Genomic DNA, 12,232 nt, shown 5'->3' on the forward strand with positions numbered 1-12,232 from the left:
GGCTGGCTAGCTAGCTCCCCTCGTCCTCTCACAGCTACCGAACACTCACAGAGCCGCACCTCGTTCATCTCTGCCTTGCGTTTTCATTTCTGTTCATAATTTTGATTCTAAACCAACCTTGCACCTCCTGCGCTCCAGCTGCTGTCATCTGTAGTTCCCAGCACACTTTCTGTTCCACGATCTAAGTCCTTGCTGGTGGCCAATACTTTCACTGGTCCTCTGCAAAGCCCAGGTGGAGATGTTTCCACATGGAAGGTACCTTCATCAAGTGCCATTTCTGAAGCAGTCTCCCCTCGTTCCAGGGCTTTCATCTCAATGTGGCTGATCAAAGGGGCACCTTTGTGAGGCAGTATCAAAAGCTGCAGCACAAAGGTGGTAGGTGGAGCTCACTCCTCTCCAGTGCACAAGAGCTCTCGCTTACTGGAGAAACACATTAAGCTGCTTGGATTTATCTTGCTGTGACAGATCTATGCTGACTGTTCTTTGTTTTCTAGGAGCTCATAAACTAGTTACTTGTTCATTGTAGTTCCAGCAATTAAGTTACAATCAGAGACATTCATAAGCAAGTTTTCCTTTCTTTTTAGATGTGGGCTTCAAACAATCATCTCCTTGCTAGTTTAGCCAGCCTGTGATCTTCCTTCTTTTAAGATAGACATTTTTGGCCACCCCAGCTCAAAAGTTTTCACAACAATTACAGAGTGCTGGCAAAGTCATAACAGGGGTCAAAATCCCTTTCTGACACACACTCTTTAGCAGGGTTACTTTTCAACTTAAAACCACATCATTCATAAGAGGTAACTGGAGGTTGCAGCATGATCTGTAACTAAGGTTTGCTTCCTTATTCCTAAACTGTTACCTCAACTCCCTAAGCAATGTCTTTTGAAAAGCAGACATCGTAACATCATGTGTTATGCCCCGTTTTAGGGAAGACTATGAGATATGACATAGCTTATACAAGAAATAAACAACATTAAGTGAAGTTAGAACATTTCTTGTCCAGCTGTGGATACAGATGTGTCCACACAGCTGACTACATTGCCAGTACTGTGAGCAGTGCTGTGCCAGAGCAGGAAGAAGGCCAGTTTTTAGTGATGCTATCTGTCAAAAAATAAGCTTTCCTTTCCTCTTGTTTTGGTCACCTTCCAACAGAAATACAACTCCTACAACTAGCAGGAAACACTAGAATGATATCCAAGCTTCTAGCTGAGGCATCTAGTTAAAGCCCTATTATCCAAAGAGTCCATAATATAGAGCCAGAGATTTAACAGCAGCTTCCAGAGATTTGGCAAAACCTCACACACTGTAGAGGCACTCAGATTCTTTCTAGTGAGATTCACTGCTTTTGCACTATTGACATGTTTCAAAACTAAGGCAGACAGTGTAGAACAACAAGTTTATTAGCATGTTTAGTTGTGGGCTCACTTGTACTGCTCAAAATGGGGCCAAATGCAAAGAAATTTCTCCTAAAAGGAGCCCAGGATTTTTGTATCTACCATGCAGGTAAATCAAGAGTTGCTTCTAATAGTCATGGCATCATCTTGCTCCGCCAGTCCATTTCTGCCCCTTATGTGCTTTATGCCAGTTAGGTAGAGAGTACTTACTCATTTTCTCCTGTCTCCCTCAACTCCAGTATAGTCACTGACCTTGTAGTTGCATTAAAAGATTGTTAGTAAATTCCTCTATGCTGGACTTGTGTGTTCTCACCTGCTGTCAAATGCTGATGGGGCTGGGCAGCTTCAAGCATGCCTTAGCAAAGCAATTCATTATGTTGGCATCTTGTTAGAAAGCACTTACTGTCTCTAAGAACAAGTGCAACAGGAATACTTCTTGAGAGAACCACAGCAGCACAAGTGGCTTTCAGACTTCCTTTAGGATTTGCAGAACCCTGTGTGGTTTTTAGCAGAAACACTGCCTCCTTTGTAGCAAGCACAAGCCTAACAACATGCTTCCTTTTCTGAGCAGTCCTGTAGAAGCACTCCATAGGCCCTAAGCTGAAGGATACGAAAAGAAATGTCCATCTAAAACAAGGAACAAACACAAGAGGCCTCACAAGAACACAACTGCAGTGGCTTACACCAAAGATTTGTTTAGCCCATTCTGCCTAGAGTACTGTCCCAGCTTCTGAACACTTTTAATAGGGATTTTCTCAGCCTGATGTGGTCTGTCTCAACAGAGTTCTCTGTTAAGTATTCCTCCTCTCTTGAGCTAGAACAGTTTTGCATTCACAACATCCTTGACCTAGCAGTTGTGCCAGGGCATGGAAAACCAGCTAGTTAGATTTGATTAACCAGGTTCCTGCATTGGTTGAGACAGCAAACAGTTGGTACCTATCCCTTACACAAGCCAAAACATCAGAGCCTACCTAATTCCTTGCAGTGGCTGTACTCCAAGTCTCTGATCATGCTTGTTGTCCTCTTTGAACCTTTTTCAGTTCTTCAGTATCCTTTTGGAGATGACAGGCTGTGACCTGCATTGCAGTGTTTTAAGACATAGGTGAGTCATCTTTATGTCATACCAAGTTAGCTCACTGTATTGGTTTGCTTTTTAAAGTGTATTAACTACTTAGGTTTACCCTTGAAAAGAGATGAAGTCTCATTTTATTTCACACATGTTCATCTAACAGTGATAGTCTGCTTCCCAAATGATGGCATTACCTGCAGCCAAGAGGCTGGATCCTATCATCAGTTACTTTGTGCAGTGCATCAAATCAATGCCAGACTCTAAGGATCTTCCAGAATCAGGATCCAGCAGCAGGGAGGGGAAAAGACAAAAACCACACATGCTACCTCAGTAAGTTGAAATGAGCAAATCCTACTGAAATGCCATTCAGATGTTGAAGAGTCTCCTCTACACCTGTGTTGGTGTTAGCAGCACAGAATGTAATCAGCAATATCATATTAGATAGTTTCTTCCAAGGTCCCCACCTCAAGTATGAGAAACTGTAGGAGTCCATCATGTAAATAGTATACACTACAAGTCTCACTTTAAAGAAACCCAGATTTGGTTAGTTGCATGTAAAATTTAATGATAGAGGGAAAGACTACTCATTAACTTTCTCTTTAAAGAAGTGGTTTTTCTCTTTCCTTGAGCGCTTCCTAAGAAAATAAATACTTTTTTTCTAAGAGGTTACTTCTGGCTTGACCATAAGTGTTCAATGGAAGTTTGCTAGTTTTATGTATTTAAAGCAATTAACACTTGTTTTGCAAAGGCCACCTGTTAGCAATTCTAATGCTTGTTTCTGCTTATTGGGGGCAGCTGGAAAGATACCAAACAGAACAGCAAGAAAAAGCAAGATTAGTTCTATAACCATTATTAGCCTAGAATTACATTTTCCAGCCATTTTGGCTTGAAAAACCTTTTACCAACTGTTAATACCAATATGAGTATTTTTTAACTCAGATTTAAAAAAAAAAAATCTTAGCAACACAAGACCAAAGATTTGTCTATTTTGCACTCTTGTCCATGCAAGAGATAACAAGTATTTGTTCCCACTGCTTGTGTCCTCCTTGCCTGTTCCTTTTGTTCGCTCTTCTTACATCAGCAGTCTCAGGATTCACTTCCTCTGGTGGCCTGCCAAAGCTCAAATTAGTAAGTAACAGGAAGCTGTCAGAGATGCATTTACAGGGCCAGGCCTTCACTTCACAGGATGGCTTCTATCATGGTGTACAGTATCTGTGAGGACTAACACACACAATTTGTAGATGCAGTTCACACAGCTCAGAGCCCAGCCTAAAAATAGTTACACAGAAGCAACTTGGCGCTGAAGTGACAACTGATATTTGTGCTCCCTGAATTAATTGACTAAATTATGCTACTTTCAAAATTATCTCCCCTATGTATTGCAAAATACTTATCAGGGCAATGCACAATCCCATGCAGATGTATGGACCCTTGGAGAAGGCACAGGGAATCTCTCACAGAATGCATGGCTTCCCACCAGTCAGATCAGTCACAGAGTCACTCTAATCTCATTTTTGCTGCGTATCTTCGCTCAGTGCAGGGGGCAGGTACACACAATTGGGCTAATCATGATTTTTTTTTCAGCTGCTTATAGCAACAAGAGGCTACAGCAATGTACTGCCTTTGAAGGAGTCTTTACACTGCAGCATAGTGCTCTGGCTTTTAATCCTTCATGTGGATATGGGTGCAGTTACCAAATGACTGATTGCTTTGGCCTGCAGAAGGTTGAGAGGCTGTCCTAAGATTTGAAGTCCAAAGTACCTCCTCCAACTGCTTGCCTCAAAAAACAGCTCTTCTTGAAAGATCCATTTCTGGGAGCAGTTAGGGTCAATAAATCTGTTAGTTTATTTTAACAGCAAGGCGGATACTTCCCTTAGAGATTATATTTCAATCCTTTATCTTATTAAGGGAAGATGTGTTTTGTCCATTAATCCAATTAGCTTTAGTGGATTATTAAGATTGGGCTTGCTCTGTTTCAGGAAGCACACAAACAGCAGTCAAGCATAATTAAACCTAAACTTAAGTAATGCTGGTAACAAGCATGCTGTTCCCCTGCATATTCTATTTATTATTTTTATAAGCTATGCTCTCAAATTACATGATATGAACTCTGGATTAGAATGTCTCAATTCACAACCAAAAAGCAAAACATTTACTTTCATATGTTTATAAAATTCTCTTTGTGCTAAATATAGGCAGGTAGGTTCCAGCCCAGAATAATGTTTTCAGTACTTGGGAGGAATCTGTTTGTTCAGCTATAAAGGCATGAGAATAATTTGTCATTATTCTGACATCTGTCTTGACAAAGCACACTTTCTGATCAGCACTATTCACATACAAAATCAACTGTGGGTTTGGGTGCTTGAACACTATAAACAGTTCTGTCCTTTAGATATATATACAGCTCTTGGCATATTTTCCTGTTTGAGGACATATGGTTCTTAACTTTACACAGTGCTTTTATGTTACTGATACAAAAAACAGAGAAGCTTAGAAGAAAAAAGGGAAAGAAACTACTAGGAACAAACTTCTCTGCTAGAACAGCTCAAATTACTGCAGTAGCATTGTTCTCATAATAACTTCTGCTTGGCAAAATACACCATCTGGTTTCCTGATAGAATGAAGCAGGTGTGGAAAGTAAAAAGAGTTTGCTGTCAGGCATCCTAACTAACTCCAGAAGATAATCAAAATCCAGCCGTCTATCTTTGCCAAGGGCTTGCAAGCAGCCTTTGTAGAACTACATTTCCCAGCATTCCCAGTGGGAGAAGAGCAAGTCAGACCCAGCGAGCCAGCTGCTCCGCTGTTTGTTGTACGAGCTGTGCTTCTAAGGGAGGTCAGCGTGGGACTCTCACAGCTAGCTGATCCCTGCTGCTGGACACAGCACTCCTGCACTGAGCACAGTAAGTGGGGAAAACGTATGGAGAATAACAGGCCTAGATCCACCTCCTGCCAGCTGTATTGCATAAGTGAGATTTACAGGCAAGACGGGAGTTTGGGCTGGCCTTCTGAGATCAAGTTTTAACTGTCTCCAAGTTTCCAATGATCCTAACCAAACTCTGGCACTGTGGTTCCTAGGAAGGAAGGGGTTAAATGCCTGTACATGTTGGATTTCCTCATTCCAGGTACAAGCTATTCCTCTTGTCCCTGCCCCAGTCACACTCTGCTGCTCATTCCAAAGTACAGAGCTCCTGAATTCAGCACAGGCTGCTGCTGTGCAGCAGATTTTCACCAGCCAGGCTCTATGAGACGTGGGGGTGGAGAAGTGAGGACACGTAATCATCACACCACAGAACTGTTTCAGACGTGGTCTCTGTGTTGGTGTCAGTCCTCACATGCGTCTGCCTGAGCCTGCTGGCAGCGTGTGGAGTTCCCGTTGCTGCGGCTGCAGCACTGAGCAGGGATGCTGATGCTCTTCCCAGTAGCTTCTGCAGCAGGCTTGGCTCCCCTGTCTCACCAGGGATCATCCTGGTGAAGACCACCCTCAGCTGAGACAGTGGGAAAGAGGGACCTGGAGCAGAGACGTCAGAAGGTGCAAGGCACAGCCTCCATGCTGCTTGCTACAGAAACTGCCTCCACATACAGAGACGAGCTTCTGCTCAGGCACCACGCAGGCTCTGGAGCCATCGCTGACCTTTACTGAAGGAAGAACTCTCAAGATCCTTCTTTGGCAACTGCTTATGTATCTGTAAATCAAAGCAAATGTAACTTCCTCCTTAAAGGGCTTTGAGTTCTATGGCTGGAAAGTGAAATATTCAAAATTATCATTAAGGATTATGAATCATACTTATTTTTTGTTTCAGATGAATGCTAGAGATGGTAGCATTTCTGGTTAATTTTCTGACATCCTGAAGCTGAGATCAAACTGCAGTCTGTGACTGCCTGAGCTGAAAATGTGGTAGGACTGTTTGGCACAAAAAGCATTCATAGCTGGAGATGATCCAATTAAGCTGCAACTGCTGTCTCTTGCCTAACTTAGGGAATTCACTTCCACAGCTGATATTTTGTCTTTCATTCTCTTCTGGCATCAGTGCCTTTCCCACAGATCTACTGTGTGCTGCAATAGGATGTTCGATTGGATTGAGGCCATTACAAACTGTGTAGGAAACAAACGAGAACAGCCACCTTCACTCCTCTTTTCCCCCAGGGATACAGGAATTTAGGACAGGAACATTTAATGTAGTCTTATTGCAGTTTCTGTAGGACCTGTGCAGAGTTACAGATGGAAACAAACAGAGGTATCTTTAAATAGTCTTAAAGATTGCATGAAAGTGGATTTGGTATGTGACTAAGACCAAAGCAATAATTTTAGAAAGCAGATGCCAGCATTCTGCAGAATCTGTAATGGGAGATTTCTGCTAGTGGGTTATTGCACCTTTAACTCAAATTTAACTCTGTAGAGCCTCTGCATTATATTCTATGCTTCTCTTTTTAGGCAGAGACAGCTACCTCTAGGTGTTTGTTATGGCTGCAATTTATCAAGCAGCATATAGAAGAGCTTCCTCTCTCATCTGCAAGTTACACTCTACCTATGTTAGAAAAATGAGGTAAGTTCTTGTGTATAGTGACAAGACCAGAGTTTGGCACCTTTGTATCCACTGTCACAAGCAGCCCTACCTAAATCTTGAACAATAATGTGGTAATGCTGTGAGAGCTCCGTAAATAAATCAAAAATCTCTCCAATCTGTTCATCAGTGTTAAGAACTGATTCCCTGAGGCTGAAGCTCTGTTAATGAATGCCCAGGTTTGCTGTCCTAGATAAAGATGTCTTGAAATACAAACTTGAAGCAATGCTGCTCACCTCTTTTTAAATACTACTTCAAACAGTCTGAAAGCAGCACATCCTGACACCCCTTTTCCAATGATTGCTTTTCCTAATTCAGGCCCCAGCCATCTGGGCCCATAAGACTTCAGCTTGGTCTTTACCTGTCATGTCAGCGTGACAGATAGACTGTACCCTGCAGTAGTGCACGTAGCCTGATGGGAAACGTATTCCACATCTGAAGTGCTCAAGTAACCTTGCAAAACAAGACTTGGAGCCATCCAGATTGGGGGGATAAAAGGGAAGATGAAGGTCTTCTGCACACAAATGATCATGTCTGTAAAGCAGACTTCTTGGATTAAGAGGCTGGGTTAGTGTTCTTCTTGGATGTCTAAGACTTGAGGCTGCTTGGGTAGTAACAATTGCAGTATTTTCTGCCACATGGGACCCTTGCTAGGGGCTACAGTCCACCAAAGAGTAGACTCAGCTGTCAGAAACTCTGGAAGCATGTGGAATACATAAAATCTGTACTGTCTGCTCACCCTCCCTACTATGTGGAACATAAATGTGTCCAAATAAGCATAACAAGGTAATCTCAACGTGATCTGAATTCATCTTCCCAATTCTTCTCTCACTGTAGATACTTATATGAGCTAAAGGAAGATGACAGCCTTTGTAGACAAGCCCAGACCTCAGGAACTTTCTACCTCTTTCACAATCTCTCTCCCTTCCTGCAGAAAGTTGGGGAGAAATATTTCATACCACAGCTCAGTGCAGCAGGTAAGCAGGTGTCTGGAAATACCTCCTGGATCACACAACTGAAATGATAGAGTTCTTTGCAATAAGAAACCCCTCATGTAGGCGTTGAAAATCTATCAAGCTGTACAAGAACATCCTGCTATATGCAGCACACTGTTTGTTAACAACCAAGACTTCAGATTTAAAACTGTGGCATGCAGACACAAGCTCATGCTCTTCACACTCATATAGCATCAACATATACCTGATGTGCTCTGTAAAGATAATTTTTAAACATTTGGGACCATGCCTTTCAAAGAGAAAGGGCTGGCAGGAAAACAAGCAAGGTCTATCTGACAAAGGTTATTTGGTGTAACACAGGAAAAATTTTCAATCAGAGAAAGGTATTGGCTGGCCTAGGACAGAAACAGAATGGACAGCTGCTCCCAAGGCAGTACAGCATTTGCATCTTTAGGTTGACATGGTCAAAACTTCTAACAGCTAAGAAGCAAGCTAGACTTCTGGTCTCCATTCAGGCAGGACCACTTGTCTAGTTCCCTCTCTTACATGAGCACCCTGCTCTGAGCCAAGATTGCATGTGCCTTGAAGATCCAGAGAGAGCAAAATGGCTGTATGAATGTGCTTTCATCACAGATTTTTCTTTCCCTTTCCCCTGCTGTTTAGAGATGAAAAGGATCCTGGAGGAATTCAAAGAGACAGAACAGTGGATAGAGAAGTCGGTGCTGATCGGTTGTTCAGACGAGCGCATACCACACTTTGCCCTGGATTTAGGTTGGGATTACTCCTCTTCCATCTGTGTCAGCATCACATTTGATGCACCAAGATGAAGATGCTGCCTTAGCAGCATCCCTAATCCTTGCTGGGTGAACATTTACTGCCAGAGAAGACTCGGTTGAGTCTCTATGGAGCTGTTTAGAGTGTGACAGGTCAGAGACACAGAACTGTGTATATGTCAGCAAAGGTGGGCTGTTGGCAGGTCACTTAACATTTGGAAATGTTTCTTCTGATGTGGTGTCACTTCCACAGGAACTTCCAGAAATTGTATACCGGAACAATGTAGGGCGTAAAGTTGGGATAGTAACTGTGATTTATGAGATCAAAGATTATTTTGTTGTTGTTATTTTTTTAAACAGGAGCTTTGGAAAAATCAGTCATTGAGTCTGAACTCAAGGGATCATTTACTGACTTACGAAAGGCTCTCTTCATAGTGGATGAGAAGGATTCTCCTTTGCTGGCTTCGGTACTGTACAGGATTTTTTACTTTAAGAAGCTGAGATTTCTAACATAAACCTTCTCCTTGACTCCCATATTGTTTTATAATTAAATACGTATTGTGGAAGTATGTATTGCACACTTTCAGTGACCTAGGTACAAACACACTATAAATTACAAAAGTTTTCCCAAATTTGTGATCCCAAAAGCAAGCTGCAACGGAAGGAGAAACAAGCAAGTGGCTTAAAAACAAATCTAAAGTAATTAGCCATTTAGCATCAACCTGCTTCATGGCCAGTGTGAAACACACTGATCTTATCAGCAGTTACAGCAATCCCAGTTTGTCCTCAGCTTAACAACTATCCAGCACTAGTTTTCTGTAATCTTCTAGGCAAACTGAATTTCACAAATGAATGTACAGATCTTCTCTCAGACCTGCTCTTTCAAAACTACTTACTTATAAGCTTATCTGCAGATACCCTACATTTGGAAGTCCTATGAAAAAGACCTGTGTGTGAAAATCAGCTGTCCTGACCCATAAGTAGAAACAGCTCATGTTTATTTTCCTGCTTTATAATGTTTCAGTGCTTGGGCTATTTTTCAAGAAGGTAAAAATAAGATTTGTGTTTCTTTCTTGGTGTTCACAGGCCCAGTCCCTTCTCCAGTGGCACGATTCCCACCAGTACTGTAGCAAAACTGGGCAGCCCACTCAGAGAAATGCAGCTGGCAGCAAGCGTGTGTGTCATGCCAGTGGAATAACTTACTATCCACAGGTGAGCATCTGAACAGCACATGTAATCAACATAGGGTCTCTCTGGTGACAAGCAAATGCTGCTGGGTTGCATGGAGGAGAACCTGTAAAAGTTTTGCACATACCTGGGTATTTTTTCTTTAGTGTTCATCCAGTGACCCTCAACGCGCTAGGAAAAGCAACAATTGGCACTTACGTGTTTGGTCTGAACTTCTTTCTTTGCTTTTTGATGCATTTGCTAGATGTCTCCAGTGATTATCACCTTGGTGTCTGATGGGAGCCGGTGCCTCCTTGCACGACAGCCCTCATTTCCCCAGGGGATGTACTCTGCTTTGTCAGGCTTCTGTGACATGGGTAAGGTGGTCTCTGATCCAGCACAGTGGCCTTGGACATGAAGGGTGTGGGGGAAGAATGGGCAGACATCAAACACCTGTTCACAGTGAAGGATGGACAGACACATAAGTGATATCAGGGAAAAACATACTGGATCTAAATAGATAAGCCTTCTTATCCAGACAGAATTCAAAATAGCTGTATTTATCTGAAGATAATGAGAATTATGGGTACATATCAGTGGCTCTAGTCCCAGATGATAAATAAATACATGTATAAGACTCATCAAGTTAGAACCCCAGATACTTTTTTAGTCCATTTTGTGTCTCGTGCAGTCTGGCTCAGTGGCTCAGAAGAAAAACTAGACATCTCTTGTTACACGAGGTAAAATGGCTTAAAAAGGGAAATGATGAATAGAGGCAGCATTGTTCTGTCAACCAGCTGTATATAGACAAAGCAAAAAATGTCTCTGATGTCTCTGCTTAATGAAGGTAAGCATTGTTGATAAATTCACTTGAGCATCCTGCTGACAAGTGTTTCCAGGTCAGTACAGCCAGAGCTCCTGCATATGCATGAGCAGTCAGCACTGGAACACCACAGAAATGAGCGTACCTACGTTTTCTTTGCCACGGTTTACTGCCCTGAGGCCAGGCTGTCCTTACCCGACTCTGATTGCTTCTAGGTGAAAATGTCGAGGAGACAGTCCATCGAGAGGTGGCAGAAGAGGTTGGCCTGGAGGTGGAGTCACTCTGGTACTCAGCTTCTCAGCACTGGCCCTTTCCCAGCAGCTGCTTAATGATAGCTTGTCACGCTATAGTGAGGGCACAGCAGGCTGAGGTGAGCAGACTTGGGTTCCCCTGAGGCATTTCACTGCCCACTTCACATAGCAAAATCTCGTTCAGTCCACAGACTTTAGTTTGGAGAGCAACAGATCCTCTCTAAATGCAGTTTTCCATCAGCTTTCTCTAGAAGAGAACAAACTTCAAAATAATGGTATCTTCTGTTGCAACATACCAGATTTTGCACAGATCTCTGTACGTATACAAACCCAGAGCCTAACACCCCTAATTTTTTTCCTCGGAACTTTGCAGATGATGTACTCTCTAGTATTAATATTATATTTGCCATTAATGTCACATTCTGCCACATTAATTACTGTGCTTAGCCACTGATACTTTGCAGTTCAGTGCCATAATGGAATAGGGCTGATTTGTGGCTTCCCTAAGGAAACAAAGACAACAAAACACTGGTGGATAGTAGTGTCCTTTCCTGTACTGGCTTCAGCACTTAATCCTGGTACAGATAAAGCACTCTGGGCACTCCAGCATAGAATCTTTTTGGGTGCAAGAACAAGCAACATACCACTGCCCATATTTAAATCTGATTTAAGGAACTAGTACTCTCTCTGAATTCTTTACAGATCAGTATGAACAGGCTCGAACTAGAGGAAGCCCGTTGGTTTGGCCTGGAGGAAGTTGTGGAGGGTCTCAAGAGAAATCCCAGATCTTCAAAGCAAGATGATGGTAGTTTTTTACCCTGGTTTCCTCCCAAACAGGCCATTGCTCACCAGCTGATTTGTGAGTGGGTTAAGCAGCAGACTTCCCAGCTGGCTTAGACATGACTTTATCAAGTCTGTGATTATACCAGAACTATGAAAATTCAATAAAAAAGTCTTCCAAAGTTACTGAAGGCAAAGTCTATGTTACAGTGACGACAGCACCAGACTGATGACAGTCTTACACTCTGATACGTAGACCTACAAAGCCATTTCTAAATTGATCATCTTCAGACAATTCCATGAACAGTAGATCACCTTTGAGATCCCACGTCTTGCTGTAAACATACAATAAAATTCTTAGTTCCAAAGCATCACACTTACTGTGTCCCAGCTGCTGCTGTTGCCCAGCAAGCACCAGAATAATGAACCCCTGGCACTTGTCTCATTTTCCACCATTTTA

General features: G+C 42.5%; 1 protein-coding gene across 1 annotated transcript; it reads left to right on the top strand.

The window, feature by feature from the left end:
- Positions 1-6,921: 6,921 nt before the first annotated feature.
- Positions 6,922-11,889, top strand: NUDT13 (nudix (nucleoside diphosphate linked moiety X)-type motif 13). The gene is made up of 8 exons (XM_010022192.1): positions 6,922-7,004; positions 7,860-7,999; positions 8,642-8,749; positions 9,112-9,218; positions 9,838-9,963; positions 10,184-10,295; positions 10,957-11,111; positions 11,695-11,889. Exons 1-8 carry the CDS (start codon positions 6,922-6,924, stop codon positions 11,887-11,889), a joined length of 1,026 nt encoding a protein of 341 aa, XP_010020494.1.
- Positions 11,890-12,232: the final 343 nt, after the last annotated feature.

This window comes from Nestor notabilis, unplaced genomic scaffold, assembly GCF_000696875.1.
Source record: "Nestor notabilis isolate BGI_N333 unplaced genomic scaffold, ASM69687v1 scaffold4009, whole genome shotgun sequence".
Classification (NCBI taxonomy): Eukaryota; Metazoa; Chordata; class Aves; order Psittaciformes; family Psittacidae; genus Nestor; species Nestor notabilis.